Genomic DNA, 17,895 nt, shown 5'->3' with positions numbered 1-17,895 from the left:
GTTACATTCCAGGTACCTGTGGCTTAGCACCACCAGCAGAACAGCACAACTGCACTTCATACAAAGAAAACTTATTTCCTTGTTTGCAACCATACTTAATTACAACACTTAGTGAAACTTGCACATTTTGCCCAGTGCCTAGGTAGCAATGCCAGCCAAAAAAGTGAAACTAACTACCTGAATTCCAGCTGAGACACATACATGTTAACCTCCTATATCAAGGGAACGGTTTTAAGCAAAACCACAGGTACTAGTACAAACCTTTTCCTCTGTATACCTAGGCGATGACTCTTACCTCGACAGTACTCCATGAGGATGAGCACCTCCCACACGTTATCGCTTAGCGAGTTGACAGCACAGTCCAAATAACTCACTATGTTCTTGTGCCCAGATAACTCTTTCTGAAACAGAAAATGGACGCTACACTTCAGTACTGAGAAAAATAAGAGCGATTTTCAGTTGCCACTGCAGCGCTGGAACAAAGTCCTTTTGCTTGGGAACCAGACATACTGACGAAATGGAATGTACACATTTCATGTGAGGTATCAAAGACATACTTGAATAATCCCTTGAGAAATTAATCGTGCACCAACCGTAAAGCCAGCATTAGTTTCTGTAAGTATGGAAAATCAGGAGCACAGCCTCAAAAGCAAGAGGTGCCTAGAAACACTGGAGAGGCATTTGCTGGGTGTACATTACAAACTGACACATTCTCCAGTTCCAAGTAACGGCCTTCTTACCATAATGGTGATTTCTCTCTTGCAGATGTTGAGGTCTGGCACATTATTGACACACATCCTCTTCAGCGCGCAGCGCGTGCCGCTGGGCGTGCGCACCAGGAACACCGTGGAGAAGCCACCTGGAGAACACAAGTGCAAAAAAGAAGAAGGTGCCTGAGCTTCTTGGCACTCCCCTAGTCAGCATCACTACATCCCCAGGATGAGCAACAAAGATAATGTCGGTCATTGAGTGACTAGTAACAAACACTTCCGAAGAAAAATATTTGTTACCTCAATCCATTTCTTTTAAATCAAGTATTCAGGACAAAACTAAACCATTCAAGTCTTACTATTTTCTTACAACATTACATGAAAGCATTAAAAAAGCATGTTCACATTCCAATGAATTCATAAAGCACAGAACAACTATGCATTGACACATCAACCCTGAAGTACTTAGAGTCATCCAAGAACTCGAATCAAGTCAAAGTACATTAGTTCCCTTAAACCCACATTCTAATATATAAAAAATAAAGTATTTAGCAAAAGTCTTGAGACACACTAAGCAAGTGATGTGACTTTTCATGTTAGCCTCAATGGCTTCCCTGGAGCCCCAGACAGTGCAAGCAGCCAACCCTAGAGAGGTGTTTTTATTTAAACTACACTCAATGTGCCCACTGGAATTAAGCATTTTCTTACAACCACTCCCACCAGAAACATTCTTATCGGACAGTGGCATGAACTGGGAACCACACAGTCGAGCTCACTCCCCACCAGGATTGTTAGAGGGTTTTTTCTCTCTTTACTGGTAGAGAAGAATCAAGGAAGCAGGAAATACATACACAAGTGAAAAAACCGACACAGGAAGGGCTTGCCAATGCTCAGGACACCAAAGTGAAACCCAGCAGGGCTGTTTTAGCTGCCTCCTGTTAGTCCTGCCTGCTGCCCAAGGAGGCCATACTGCCATCACCTCAAGGCTCACATGCACAGCTTTCCCACACTTGGGAAATCCACCTCACAGCAGAGCCCATGTCAATCCCTGCTTTCCTGAACTGCTATCTGATCCCAAGCCAACCAGCACCACAGGAACTCTGTACAAGGGCAAGAGCTCAGGTACACCATCGGGACACAAATAAGTAAATTAAAACAAGTAACTACTCCAAAAATCAGGCAGCCAATTGAAATGCACACATTTCATGGTACCCAGCAGCACCTGCAAGTCGTGTTGATTAAATATAGCGCACTTCATTGTATGCAAGTCTCATGTGCTTGAGCAAACAAGCACATAATCACTGCCACTCAAGAAGGCAAAGTTATATTTAATAAATACTTAATCTTCAAGAGAAGTTCTTTTTTTGTAACTTAATTCTCATTTAACCAAATGACATGCTAGGCTGTCAAAGCAGAATTACTGCAAGATTAATTCAACAGCCTCATCCTAGTTCACACAGGGCCTTCCTAAAAAATTCACAGGACACCCACTCTTAACGGTTCAAGTTCTTAACACTCAACTCCAGCTGGCACTGAAATGATCCTAGAGGGCTCCAGCCTGGAGCTCTGCCAGAGTGATGTGCAAGACCTTCATTAGCAGAAGAGTTTTTGTACGATCCTCACAATAAAGCTACCTGGTTTTTAAGGACCAGTATCTGACCAAAAACATAAAGCAGTAGTCAGGTAAAGCAAAAGACTCATGACTGGAAGGTAATAATCACTTCTTGACTTTTTAAGCCCGTTTTACAGCCTTAAAAGTCTCTCTGCCTAGCAGAAGGACAAAAGAGAACTCCAGATTTCAAGTCTCCCTGACAACTGTTCTGATGTAGCTGAAGCAGACAGGCCTAGGTAGAAACCATCAGCGGAGAGCAGCAAAACCCCAAATGTTGAGCCAAACGCTGCTCTGGCCATCAGGTGGCGATATCAGCCAGCAGCGGAATCCTAGGGACTGAAAACGCAGACTTGGTCCTGTTTCGGCAAGAAGCAGATCCCTGACCTTGAATGGTTTCCCATCAGTAAAACAGCACCGCTATAAAAATCCTTTCCTGCAAGAGCCAAGGGAGACAACCTTGAGCAAGACTAGCTGACCTGTCCCGCCACCAGCTCACAGGTTTTCTCACTGCTTCCCTTGCCATTCTCTCACCATTCCCATCAGGTGGTGTGAGGCTCAGCTGCTCTCCGGTGTTCAACACAACAAGGAGCTTCATCTCCTTCATTCTTTGATTTCCACCAAAGTCATTCGAAGTTTAAATCCTCCCAAGGACAGTCACATGGCGCTTTTTCCTAGAATGCTTAGTAAAAAGCCTTTCTATAGAAACTATAGTTAGCTAAGTCAATAGACACTTAGCACAATTCAACTCCTTAAAAAGCTCACACATCTTTCTGACCTTTCTTTACTTGAACTGTCTTTCTGCCATCCTAACTATACACTTTTGGGATCATCTTATCAGCTAACCAGCAATGATTTCGGATTTTTTTCTGGGCCAATTAGTTTGCTTGTTTTTAATGAAATTCTACAACAGCCACATGGGTTTGGTTTTTTCCTATGTATATTTAAGGTCAACCTTGAGTAATTTCACAGGCCCCAACATGCCATTTACACTTTATCATGTTACATTCCTGAAACTCGAACCAGGAAACAGTGGAGCTGTCAGAATTCTAAGCACCCTATTTGCTTACTCAGGTAGAACAAAATAAGGCTGAAAAATCTTCCAGCGACGTAACCATCTTTCAGACTGTTACACATATTATGTGTATATATAGACAACGCCTTTTTTTACATCATACAGATTTTGTTGAAACATAGAAAAGCACCAAATGTTGTTTCTCCAAGTAGTGAATCCCTTGACTATGTATTCAAATGTCAGACAAACAGTACAGAACTTATGGCATAGAAGGATTTTACCTCTACAGTAACACACAGCAATCACTAATCACATATGTAAAAGCAGAAGCAGGAATGGCAGCTACTACACCGTAAATGGTTCCTTACAAATCCATTAAAACTTATCTGTTTTGGAGAGGTGACTGCGTTTTTAGCATCCATTTCCATTCAGACAAGTAAATCCTCAAAAATAGGTTTTGATAAAGCTAATGAGTATACAAAATATATTTTCAGTTACAGTATTCACACGTGTTTTTTCTGTACGTTTCAAAACGTGAAACTCACAAAGAAATAGATATGTACACCAACAGATCCTAGTCCTTCTTATGTGCCTAAGCAATGCAGACAGGTATATAGGAACTTCCTCAACAACTCAGTATGATCTTGGGGTCAGGGGGACGGTTTTTGAAGACACAAAGCCTTGGAGCTGTGAGCCCTAAGAGGGGTTCCAAGGCCAACCCGACTGCCTCCATCACAGCACAGTTCCACACTGGCTTTACAGTCCCGGTGGAAAGCTGTTCTTAAAGTCCAGCATAAAGCTGTTGCTAACAAAGCCCAACAACAAAGCCCAAAAGGATAGGTTATTTCTAATTTGAAACCCGCTGCCAAGACAAGCCCCCAGCCTCACATGACCTTGGTCAGGGAGATGGCCTTGTGTCCCTCTCCACAAAGCCAGAGAAACACGTTCAGATACAATCATCTCCCTGTGACCCATCCACCTACATATACCCTCTTCTACCCCAATTTTACAAGAAGACAGCTACCCATCCACACGCTAATTACCTTTAAAATACCAGGTCTGTCTTGTTGGCATTCCAGATACTCCCCCATCCAATGATTATTCCAGTACATTTATCTGTGTCCTGAATAAATTCCTTCACTCGACAACACTTTTGCTGCTACCCGACTGGGAGAAACACCTGATGCCTGGGCCACTGGCGCATGTCTGCTCCCTGATAGTTCCAGAGACAGATCTTCAAGATCAGACCTGCAGCCAGAGCCAACCCAGCCCAGAAGTGACCCACCTCCCAGGACCGCACAGCCTTCCAAGCACTGTAGCTGCGAGCCCAACGCACTGGAGAGAACCATTTTATGGACTAGGTGTCACTCAAAACACAGAATAAGACCAGTTCAAGCACAAATGCCTTGAAACAGGCTCCCAGCAACACAAACAAATAAAACCTTACTGCAAGTCCATAATGACAGAGAGCAGTATGACCTTATTGAATGTTTAAAGCATCTTTCTTCCGCAAGAGAAAAAAACCCACAAAACTAAAACAAAAACCACAAAAACCCCCACCAAAAACAAAACAAAAAAACCCAAACAAATCTTAAAAAAACAACCAAAAAACCCACCAACCAAACAAAAAAATAGCCCCAAACATCCCCCCTTTCCCCCCCAACTTTAACCTCTATAGCTTTTGTGGTACTCCAACACAAAAGAAACCAGTGTCCAAAATCAAAGGACATTAAGAACAAACTCCAAAAATAACCAGTCTTTCTCCACAAAAAAAAAAAAACAAAACCTCAAGAAAAACAGCTCTTCATAGCCCATCCACTTTTGCATGGAGGAGTGAAAAAGGCCCTTTCCCAACTTGCATGAAACAATATACCCACGTGCTATTCCACCAGGAATTTGGAGTCCACTCCTTTCTGCCAGAGTTGCCAGCAAACCCATGCCAAGAGCTGTTGGTGAGTTGTGATTCCCACCTTCATGGTGTGTCAAACACACACTGGTACTCTGGCTCTCCAGTGTCCTTCCACGCCCCGCACACTGCGCTCCGGTGCCACAGACCCTCTCTTCCATGCTGCCGCTCCATTTCCCTGGTGGTGTGCTGCCACAGCATCCATAACACTCCATGTCCACTGGCATCCTACTGGGATACATTCACTTGCACAAATCCCCAGAACCTCCCTCCTCCTCACAAGGATGGCAGTCCTTCCCCCCCCAGAGGCACTGCCTTCTGTCAGTCAGCACAGATGCTGTATTGCAGGCACTTTGAGGAATGCAGACTAAAAACGTACACAAAAAAATCTGAGTTTTGCATACAAAATATTAATTTAATTCTTCGAGCTGTGTGGCGTTCCATCTGTTTTTGACAGCAAAACCTTTAAAAATGCACAGAATTGGAATTTCTCATCAGATTCCAAACACCATGTGATTGTTGAGGGAGTAACCTTTACCAGAAACTTAAAATGCCTTTTTCAAGCCTAATGAAAAATTTCTCATTAAATGTTTAGGTTTTGTCACAAGTTTCACCACAGAAGGAGGCCACAGTTCTGTCTGCCCATTCCTGAAGCACCTCTGCACGAGAAGACAAGGGGATGTCCTAGTACTAAAGGCCTCTTTTCCAGCAGTGCAACACAAACCCCTGCGGCAGCTGGTGCGTGCCTCATGCCACATGCCAGCTTCCAGACTGTGGGCTGAGGAGCACGCGGTGTTCCCCATGCCAGAACCGGCCACACTGCTCGCTCCAACACCGCTGCCCCAGTGCCTGCTGGCCCTGAGCATTCCAGACCCTGGGAAGGTGCCTTAGGTGACCTGCCCCCCAGCCCCGCTGTGCGCCTGCCAAGCCAAGCCAAGCTGTAACACCTGGGTGTGTGCTCCCTGCCTGGAAAGCAGCTGAATAAAGGCAGTGTTAACTAAAACCAATCACATACACACATCCACCTTTCCCACATGCACATCTGTGCTCTTCTAAGCATGCACATAGACGTGGATATTCTACGTGAAGCTTACCCCAGGAGCCTCAGTCACGAACACAAGGCTCTGAGACACAGCTCCACCCCAAAGAAGATTTGACAGATGTTGCTCTCAAGCTCAGGAGCTCAGCATTTGCCAAACCAAGAACAGAAATAGCTCCCTACTTCTAAAACACTTCATTTCTACACACACATTTCAGAGTTTCAGTATTTCTCCACTTTATTTTAAGCATGCAGACAATGCATTCCAAGGGCCATACCACTGCTCCCTTTCCCACTGCCCACACAAATTCCCACCATGTAACAAGCTGGCCATCAGGACTAGTTTAGACAAGTAGCACTGTTTTTCTCAAATCTGCATCCGCTCCTCCGGCAGCACTGGGAAAACAGCAGCTGTGAATCACATCCCAGCAGGACAACACTTTGCAGCCAAGGAAGCCAGGTCTGCCACGCACACCTCTGCTGATGGCACTGCTACCCTGCCACAGGCTTGCATGTCTGGATTCCACTTCTCCCAGCATCAGCTGTAGGCCAACCTCACAAAAAAGTCTCTGACAGAAGCACCAGAGACTGCCTGGGGGACCCAAGATACTTAAAGTTACTGAGCAAGATGGGAAAGCTGAGTTAAGGCCTGCTATAGACCTCTGTGAAGTTTCTGTATTTATTTACACCCATGCACCAGGGCCCAAGGGCCAACCCTGAGATGCTTAAGATTCGGCATAGCGAACAGCTAAAGGAAGAGAGCTCTGTGTCCTGCAGTACAGCCCATCATCACCCCACCTGCTTCCCCACACCCAGGTGACTTGCTAGCCATGTTGGACTCGTGCTTCCATGGCACCTTTTGCCTGACAGCCTTGGCTACTTGACTGCTCAAGAAACAAAAAACACCCCTTTCCAAAAGCAGCTAAATTCCCTAACACACTTGCAATTCCTGCAGTAACCTAAGTTTAAGGAAGATGAAAGCAGAATAACTGAAAAGCTCACTTAATGCATGCTTATAAAAAATAAACAGACAAAACCAAAAACCCCAACATCTGCTACACCATGCAGGGAATGCATCTTATGCACTCAAGACAAAATATTTTAGTTCTTAGGGTAAAGCTGATGCCTTCTCATACCCTGGCTGGAAAAAGACCAAAAATCTCCCCCTATTTCCATCTTCAATCAAGCTGCTTGAGAGTTAGTCACAACCACTGCACTACTTTCACCTCCTTCTGTTCACTGGGACAAAAAAAGTCTAATGCATTTAACTCTACAACTATATTTAACAGAAGCTTGTATGTAAGTCAAGTAATTTTCCTTCCTGTCTACAAGGAAAGGACCACAGAAGGCTGCCAGCAGATCACCAACACTTCAATTTATTTACTATGAAATGTATTGTTAACATCTACTTACTCACCTGTGCTTTTCACGAGAAAGCTTTTCAACTTACTCAAGACATTGATAAGACACCTACAATGAGCATCCACTAGCACAGTTTATGAAAAAAATCCCAAAACTTGTAAACTTTGAACAGCAGTTTCCTCTTTTTACATGTCTTCCCCATCTCATGTCTTTGTTCAGTGAACTCAGCTCCAGCTGTAGTTTGGCCTGACCTGAAAACAGAGTGAGCTGAAAAACCACAACAAGGACGTGATGTGTGCGTACAGGCTTGACAAACACAGAGTTCACCATTCTACAATGGTGAGGTTAAGAGCATGAACTCAAATCATTTTCAAGATGAATTTCAAATGTCATTCGCTACTTTTTTTATAAAGCTTGATTTTAGGTCCAGTAAAATGAAAAAATCAAATATAGTTACAAATTAGTTAAATCAGCAGGTAGATAATATATAACCAATATGCATGGCTTTTTTGGAACTGAACTTAATTATCATACCACATAGCTACCAACCAGTTAAGAAAACAAACACCTCATCTCTACCAAACTCTTACTTGCTCTCTAGCTGGCCTGTCATTTTCCTTGCAATCACTGCTGGAATTGCGATTTCCATGTGGAGGGCCAGGAACACAAAGCCAAGCAGGGCTCTCTAACCTCCCCCATGACTAAGTGCGCGCTGAATGCCCCCGAGCCGCCGTGGCACGGGAACAAAGCTCGGCACACAGAGCCCGGCTCCGGCCCAGCGGCTGGTTCGCGGCGTCCTGGAGCAGTGCCACCTCTGGCTGCCACACAAAGACAAGAGCCACCAGGCCACGCAGACACAAACCAAGCCGTTTGTAACGCCAGCAGCACTTCAGACTGAGGCAGATGTCACTGCAAGAGTCTCTGGTTTCCTCCTTTTCCAAGGCATCTTACACATGCAAATGAGCAAGATGAAGCCCATCTCTTCCCTGCCAGCAAGAGCCTACAGCCTCACTCACCCTCACATCTGAGCATAATTCACTGACCATTTCTTCCAGGAGCACGACTAGAATTAGACTGACTGCCTGGAATTAGCACTAAAACACCCAATATGAATAATTAAGAAGGATTTTCATTATCTTACCTCATAGTCTTTAGCTGCCGGCAAACACGGGTGCGTGTTTAAACTCCGGCATACCAAAGGCGTAAGCTGAGATACAGACTTAGCCGGTCTAGGAACAACGGGGGACCAGTAAACTGTAACAGCACAGCATCGGAGATCCAACCTGCTTATGCCAATGAATAGAATCATAAGCCATTTTAGGCAATTATACTTCCTTGGCACCTGCATGGGCTGATGTGGAAACTCGTGGGTTTGGGGCAGTCTCAGAAAATAAAAGTGTTAGGACCCAACTACCATCTAAATTCAAACATGTCCTTGAGCAAAAGCCTCCTCTTAAAAAAGCAGCCATACAATTTGGTACCAGTTTAACAAAACAGCAAGTCATAAGAAAAGCATAAAATGTTTAATGGAGAAACCAAATATTTGAAGAAACGCACAAAGCGGGGAGGATAACACTGTAAAGTCACACCAACATGGATGGAACTTGAAGACTACAAGACTAGGCCAAATAAAATGCAGCAAACTACCTCCTTGGAGCTGCAAAAGCAACATAAACTTGCTTTTCTGTCTTCAGATTGCCTAAGACGAGTCTGGATAGCTCTTTCTGGGATCAAATACTCCTCCCGTTGCCTACAAAAGTTCTCATGACGTAAAAGCCAAGTGACAACTCACCTAAATTCGCAGCAAGTTGAAGGTCTCAACTCTACAGATGTAGACTGTGCTACTGAGTGCTACAGAGACACAACAGCAAGGCCCAAAGAAAGCCATTAATTTTCCTGCACATCACACAAACCAGACCTGATTCCAAGTCTAATGCTGACACACTAAATTTCATTCACTCTTCCTATTCTAGTCTCATGAACACACATGGTATTCAGGTCAGGTTCTTAGACATGTCAGCAGAGTAGAATTTAGTGCCTTACATTTCTTAATGATCTATTTACTCTGTACCACTCTCATAGTTATATGCAAATTAATCATCCAGAACAAGAAAAAACTTGTTCAGCAACCATTTCTCTAAATAAAAGCACATTCAGTTTTTCAACCTGCAGGAATTGCAAAAGAACATAAGAAAATGTCATATTAATCACTCACTTCCAAAGCTATTTTTTGTTTCATAAGAAGCAAAACGCTGCAACAATTACTCATTACAACTGCTACTGAAAGACAAGATGCACAGATAAAAATCACAGCCAGAGTCACAAATTTTTTAAAATGAGTCAGTTTAACAGAACTGAAACAAACCACGAACTGGACCATCCCTATGTTTTGGCACACGATTGGTAGAGACTTGCCTATTGAAGTTTCTAGGCACCACAGGAACAAATCCACCCATTTAGATAACATGCAAGTTTGGAAGGAAGCCAAACATACCCATGACTCCGAATAAAATCTCCTCAAGACCTGTAACATTGGAATTCCTGTCTTAGTTTTGCATGTGGCAATTAAGGCACAGCATGTTACAGAAGGGATGAGGAAGAAGCCATCACAGAGCCAGGACGTTCCAAACTCTACCTGTATCTCTTGTACAGACTCATATGACTCGGGGCAAATCCCTTCATCTTTGTTTCTCCATCTGTGGAGCTCTCCAAGAGCCATGTGATGCTCTTTGCAGCAATACCAGCTTTGATATCTCTTGAAGAGCAAGATCAACACAGCTCAGAGATGTTCACCCTCATCTGACTCTCTATAATAATTTCTTCACTACTTTCACCACTAGCCTCAGAAGCAAAGCAGACCTAATGATCAGCAAGACTAAGGAAGACTCTTCTACCTTTACAGGGAGAACACTCCCAAATCTGCCAATTTTCAGTTCCACTAGACAAGAGTGCTTTAACACGTGATGCTCAAGGACAAAGCAGCATGTTTTCTGCTATCAAACCAAAATAAGCATTTCTTATTTCATCATGACAGTCACCTAGGATCAAAGCTGGGTTCTTTTTATTTCCAGTTGGCAATCTTCACTTTGCTACCTTCCTCCACCCTGCCTCTGCTCAGAGACCCAGTTTCACAGATGAACCCACCCATATCCAAGACATCCCACTGGAACCAGAAAAAAGTAATCAACCCAGACAAGCGTGAGCAAGGAACATGCGAATGTGGAGAGGGAGGGAAAGGTTCCTACCTCCTTAACCAGGAGACAAACACTGAAGGAGACTGAAATCCACTCCCAAGACAACCAGAGAAGCAGGAGCAGAGGAATTCATGCTCCTTTCTCATCAGCAGCTAGACAGTGACGCAGAGAAACACAGGCTCTCCCTTGGAGGAGAGCAGGGGATTCAGGATCGCTGCACATCTCCATCCGCTGGAGGAGAAAAGGCAGGACAAGCCATCTCTGCCGCAGAGCAACAACTGAGCGGAGATGACACGACCTGCACGGGGGCACTGCTGCTTGGCACCACTGGGACCTGCACACCACCCTCAGACTGCCAGCTCCAGGCATCACTAATAGGCAAATAGCCCAAACATATCAGGAAGCAGCTGTTCATCCAGCACATTAACAGTTTTTAAACTAAGCCCATGAACACAAATGAGGAAAAGCTTGCATTTCGTAACAGATGCTTGCAAATCTAACGGGTTCTTAGGAAAAGGACAGCATCTGACGCAATCAAGTTACAATCAGGCCAGTGATTGACCCTGCCTGTGTTGTGGGTGAGTCCCCAAGCCGCCACCCAACTCTCACACTGCCCTTTGGCAGGCACAGAGCATTCATAGTGTCAGTTAACACAGCTCAGCTTACAAACACCAATTCCTTCAACTGTGGCAGCCTGCTTAGCTAGAACATTACAGAGGCAAAAAATAGCTACAGCAAGTAAAATATAGCACAAGGTTAAGGAATTAGGAGAATGAAGACAAACAAAACACTGTAAACCAAAGCAATGCCAGAGACAAGTGGCACAAGCTAACTGAGCAGCTCCAACATCTCCCCTCTGAACCAGAGGTGACATCCAAAGAGCATATGTGCACATTCACAGAGCCACCCAACTACCACTGGAAAGCCAGCTGAGCTCACTCGGTTAACATGCTTATGCAATACGACATGCTCATTCTTCCCTGCCGCCAAAGCCAAGTGTCCCAGTGACTGTGCTGCTCCCTAGACACTGAACCTCATTCCTGGTGTTCACTTCTGTTGTCCATGCACAGAACCACTGCAGGAACCCTTCCCCATGGGTAACATAAGGGTTACTGACTGACAGCTCTGCTAACACACCGGCAACAGCCCAGAGAAACACATACCCTCTTCCCACAATTACTGGCTCCTAGTTAACCTATGTCTGAGAAGGAGTTCTACTGCTTTTTTCCAACCATTTCTCTTTACCATGATGACATGCCAGACACTGAGATGTAATTAAAAAAAAAAAAAAAATCAGCTCAACCAGTAAAACACACCAAAAAAACTTTAAGATCCTGCACAGCTTCTTTACAAGCTTTGCCATGTCCTTCTCAGACACAGCTAAGATAACCCCCATTCTCCCATGCTGCCTTTTCCTGTGAGGGTGTCCAAGAGCTTTCTCCTGCAGCACATCTGCACACATACCCTCCCCTTAGGAATACTGTAACATTAGCATTCTTCATCAAAATGCATCTGCAAGGAAAACAGGCAAGTGGATGGCACACACATTGGCACACCCGCTTTTCCTCAAAACTTGGCAAAGGAAAGATGGCTTGAGAATTTGTGTGATATTAACACGACACTGCTACAAATCAAGTTCCTTCTCATGCAACCATCGGACTCTCAGCCACTAGCCTGAAAACTTAGCTCAGAATCACTAGATTCCCAAGTACTTCCTCTTCACTTCACTACTACTGGCCACACAAAAATAAAAGGGATAACAGCCTCCAAAAAGACCATAACTGCATCCACTTAACAGAGGTGTAACACCACCTGTCCATATACACACAATGCAGGAAGGGGTGTCCGCAGGGCATGCAAGGACTAAGAACTGGATAATCAAAGAGCATTAGACCACGTGTCCTAAGAGCTGAACGTGGCCCTGGTTGTACAATAGATACCTTTGTCACCCTACAGATGTTTCCCAACCTGGTCCTTGCTCCACCTGTGTCCCAGAGGCACACAGCAGGTCTGAGGGGCACAGCCAGAGCAACTGCTCTGCCCAAGTGCCACCACAGCGGCCAGCACACCAGATGTGTGACTGACTGAGCTGGAGCTTCATTCTGTACACTACGTTATACGAAAATAGACATTTACCTGTATATGGCTGCAAGACAAGGATCACATCCCCAGACTGCTTTTGGTTGGCCTGCTCATTACACAGAGCACAGCTCCATGTTGTGCTAGCCAAACAACGCTCTTTTTTCACCATGTGAGCTGCCTTCATGAGGCTCGGGATGCTCCAAGAAAATCCCCCCACACACAACACAGGCTCCCCATCTTTCACCACCCAGAAATCAAAACCTGAGCCAGGATCTCAGCACCTGCCAGTCTGCAGATACACTTGATGTAAGGCAGCCGTGACTATTTTGGGAAGTGTAGAAGAGCTTCACATGTATTGTATTATGCTTCCAGCCAAAACAAAAGTCAGTTTCAAGTACTCACTCTGCTTTTTCTCCCTTGTATCCTGAACTGGAACAAACCATATCTGCTACTCCATTATTAGCAAAGCAAAACTGTTTGAGACAGAATAACAGGCTTGACCTTTACAGTCATGTGCAAACAGATTCAGAAATGTTTCACTCTGGAAAAAAAATCGACATGACCAAACCAACTCAAATGCCACAAGTCAGCTTTCCAGACAGCCTTCCAGCTCATATTCCACCTAAACAACTGAACTACATTACAACTGAAAATAAATGAGCAGCTTCCACAGAGCAGCAAGTCACATGCAATAACCAAACTAAGCAAGACCAAGGTGACAGTACATGTCACCTTGGCTCCTAGGAGAACACTAGCACACCCCAGCAGAAGTAACCCTGCACTAGGTATACTACCTTCATAACACCTGCCACAGAAATAAGCCCTCCTGGAGTTAAAAACTGGGGCCACACCTCATGGAAACACTTGGAAGTACTAAAGTTCACTAAAGATCCATTACAATAGCATCTCTCTCTATTTACCTCTCCAGAAAAAAGAACAAACAAGCCCCACCTTGAGAGGAGATGAAGCAGTGTCAGCTATACAGCAGCCAGTTCCAAATTTACAGAAGCTGCTGGAGCTGCAATTCCTCACGTTACCTTGCTCTGGGGACCAAAAACTATGGTATAGGAGGTTAACTGAGGAGGGGGTAAACAATGGCCAAGATAATCTTACACACAACACAAATGCTTATTTGGATTACAAACTGAACAGCTATTGCTGAGATATAAGGCAGAAAAAAAAAACCCAGAACATTTAAGACTACCCCAACTTCAAAAGCAGTTTGGAAGAACAGCATAACTACCTACAAATGCACAGCACAAGAGGTCACAAAACAGGACCTGGACTCCTCTCAATCAAGGCTACCTTTTTCTTAGGCCTCAACCAGCACAGCACCAATGTGAGAGGCAAACCAAATCATAAGAGTTATCAAGTACTTGCAAAGACTACACACCAAGTAGAACTCACAAGTAGCTCATTCCTTCACAGCTATAAGAGAGTGGAGGAACGGTTGACTGGCTCAAAATAACCAGGTGGGAACTGTGTGGGCTAGCAGAGTGAGCTCAGTATAAGTGAGACAGCCAGTGCTCCTCCCCTGCCCCACACTATAATGGCACTGACTGCCTCCCTGCCCCAAAATGGCGGTGACTGACCCAGAATCACAGAATAATGAGGTTGGAAGAGACCTCTAAGATCATCGAGTCCAACCTATGCCCTAACACTTAACTAGACTATAGCACCAAGTGCCATGTCCAGTCTTCTTTTAAACACATCCAGAGACAGTGATTCTATCACCTCCCTGGGAAGAGCATTCCAGTACTTTACTATTCTTTTGGTGAAAAACTTTTTCCTAATACCCAACCTATACCTTCCCTGATGTAGCCTGTGTCCTTTTGGTCTGTCAGTTGCTGTCCCGTGGAAGAGACCAACCCCCACCTGTCTACAACCTCCCTTCAGGAAGTTGTAGAGAGCAATAAGGTCCTCACCCTTGGCCTTACCCAAAATGGCGGCAACTGACCCACGGCCTTACCCAAAATGGCGGTGCCACAGCCAGCAGTAACCCAGTCCTGTTGAAAAGTTTTGTCTGGGAGAAAGCCAAGCTGACCCCCAGAGTGGGTAGTTGAGGAGACAGCCACTGGCCCTCTGTGGGTTGATGACCAGTTTGTTACTGAACCTTCTGGGAATTGGGTTGTTTCTCTGCAAACCACCTAGAAAGAATCAAGTTACCTTCCCTATTGAGAGGCCCCTTTTCACAGAAAACTGTGCTTTAACCACCATATTTACTGAACAAAGCAAACATTCTATTATACAAACATGAACTAATGAACTTGTAAGCACTTAATGAAGTACCTAACAGATGAACTTTACACCACTTGAGTGGCCTTTCCCCTGCCTCTCTAGTCCTAGACACAAGGTCACTTCAAAAAGCAAAGGCCTCCTAAGCCATAGCAGCGAGGGTCAGCAGCACACAGCTCCGGACTCAACGCTTTATTGGCCTGGACAATAAAAATAAACCACTGTGCCCACTACCACACAACTTCTTTCCACACACACCAGGGCAAAGCAAAGTGACGGCACAAGCCCAGTCAAGTGTCATGTTCACTCTTTGCTGTCCAGAGCCGAAGAGCTGCTTTGCATCCCCCTCTGGGTACCTCAGAGCAAGGGGCGCACACAACTACCCCGGTCTCCTTCAAGGAGCCTGGCATCTCACCTCCTCGCTCCTCAGCGCTCCACTGGCTGGCAAGAGCGTGAACTGCTGGGGCGAACACTACACAGCACTGCTTTATTTCGGTACGGTGCAACAGCACATGCTCCACGACGCCATTAACCGACAATGAATGAAAACAAAAAGCAGATGATGACCATCTTTCCCCACCCACAAATCAGCTTCCAAACCAAGCCAGTCAAGTTTGTGAGGGAAGCTGGAGAGTCTGCTGGCTTTTTTTTTAAAGTTCAAAGTGCCTCTTTCTTGCTTCATCTGCACTTGTTAAAAACATACCCATATACTCAATGACAAGCCTCCCCATAACGTCTTTGGTCTGCTCCCGGTACAAAGACAACTCAGAGCCTGGCAAAGCCTTGATATTTAATCCGTTTCAGCATCTCAAGCCCTGCCAAGCAATCAAGGCAGTAAGACAAATGAGCATCTTGCAATGCCTACCTTTATAGCAGGCAGAAAAATCATTTTTACTGCAGTTATTAAGCAACAAAAGACTTAGTGAAGTCCAAGTCAAGACAAACAACTAAGTAGTAACACTACGTCAAGCCACAACTTTCCATCTCCTCCCCATGTAAGACAAAAATATTTTGACAACTTGCAAATTTTAAGTTTCATTTTCACTCTTCACAACATGAGCTGTTCTGCATTGACATTTGTGATGAATTTTAAAGCATGTTTCATACCTGGCCACTTTCAGTTTGCTGCAATTTCTGAGGTATAAAGTCTCTTTCAATACTGGAGTTCCCAAAACTGCAGTTCCCCAAACACCACCTGGAACTTTCAACAGAGAACTCCCCATGTTTTTATTAGATTTCACTTTCCTAACTTGAGCTGCACTGCAAATACTCCGCTTAAACAAAAAGACAGACAAGGCCTTCACTCTGTATAATTTATTCCACATATTTCTCCCTTGCTGTCAAAAGGGACAGGAATTAATTTTCTACATCAAATCTTAAGCCAAATCACCTGCTTTTTTCTGCCACCTCTGAGAAATAAAAAGTAAAACACATACCTCCATCAAACAGCATACTAACCACTAGGTCATAGAAGCCAAGAAATCATCACAGAATAGGTGTGTTTAGAACAAAAGAAACCATCTAACAGCCTAACAACTACAGCTCTTCAACTTCACACCCTCTTTAGTGAAAAAGATGCACTTCCTTTAGATAGCATTATACTTTATTCAGAACAACGGGATTATAATGCTCCACACTTCTGCCTTGAGAACACTGCAATAAAACCATTTTGTCAAAGACTGCAGAAAAGCATCTGGAGGACAACACCTGCATCAACATGGGAAATTTACCCAAAGGTCCAGCCCTGCAGCCCAGGAAGGTCATTACAAGCCCAGCTCTTCAGCATCACTACTGCCAGTCCTCCAGTTCCCCAGAGCCTCAATCCTCCGCAACACCAGGAGCTGCCTTCCTAAGACTACTCAGAGCAAAAGCTGGAAAGAGGGTGGGGATATGTCTGCATAAAACAGATATATCATGCTATTAATTCTAATAGCTAATAAAAACACAATACACCACACCTCTGCTAACAGAACAGCGTATCTCCTCTTAAATAGATTTGTTAAGATCTTTAGATTCATTAACTGGATCTATCATTAATGTCTCATAACACAAGCTCTAACTAGGATGGCTATTAGCATCCTAAATGCTATTTCATCAGCATGATTAATAGGAACTACCTGACAAGTTCACGAGCTTCAGTTAAACTCAGTTTCAGAAACTGAAAGAAAAAAATGCCTTGTGTAAAGAGGACAGGAAAAAAATATTCTCCTCTGCCCTCCCAAGAGAAACATTATTAACCAGGGGCTTTGTAAAGTGTTCAGCATTAGTTACAGGTAGCAGTATGACTAATCTAACAGCAGTAACACATATTTCTTACTATTAATTGCTACTGAGGCAAGGCATTGATTGTCAACGAGTCATTCCCGGATAAAAAGCTATCTCCCGACCCATAAAGCCTGGTGTCAGTTAGGAGCACGCAGTGCCACCTGGACACTCAATCACAGAGCCCTTCCCCGGCACACCTGCGGCGCACACACACCCTGCCACAGCCCAGCTGCTCCCCGGCAGGCAGAGGAGCTGGGAGAGCACGGCCCCTCCTATTTCCCAAGCCTGCACTTGTGCCACCTGTTCCTTCCTTATCCTCGGGGCCCCTTCGGCTCCTCCCTACTGACCCGCTCCAGGGATAGCTTGGAGACTTTTCCCAGGATGCAGCAAATTTGCACTGCCCCGACCCTTATCAATTCTCATCCTAAGCATCCTCACTCAAGAGGCCACATAAAACCTGAAGGGGAAAAAAAAAAAA

General features: G+C 44.6%; 1 protein-coding gene across 2 annotated transcripts in view; it reads right to left on the bottom strand.

Moving 5' to 3' along the window:
• BMP2K (BMP2 inducible kinase) overlaps nucleotides 1–17,895 on the bottom strand; it is a 49,756-nt gene that overhangs the window by 29,993 nt on the left and 1,868 nt on the right. For both annotated transcript variants that reach the window (XM_084204851.1, XM_084204852.1), the window contains exons 2-3: nucleotides 741–859; nucleotides 296–401 (exon numbers count right to left, since the gene is read on the bottom strand). In XM_084204851.1, the coding sequence (XP_084060977.1) occupies nucleotides 296–401; nucleotides 741–859 (225 nt within the window). The remainder of the gene's footprint in view (nucleotides 1–295; nucleotides 402–740; nucleotides 860–17,895) is intronic.

The sequence above is a fragment of the Fringilla coelebs genome (assembly GCF_963513975.1).
Source record: "Fringilla coelebs genome assembly, chromosome: 4".
In the NCBI taxonomy this organism is placed as follows: Eukaryota; Metazoa; Chordata; class Aves; order Passeriformes; family Fringillidae; genus Fringilla; species Fringilla coelebs.
This window is presented reverse-complemented; position numbering and strand designations above follow the sequence as displayed.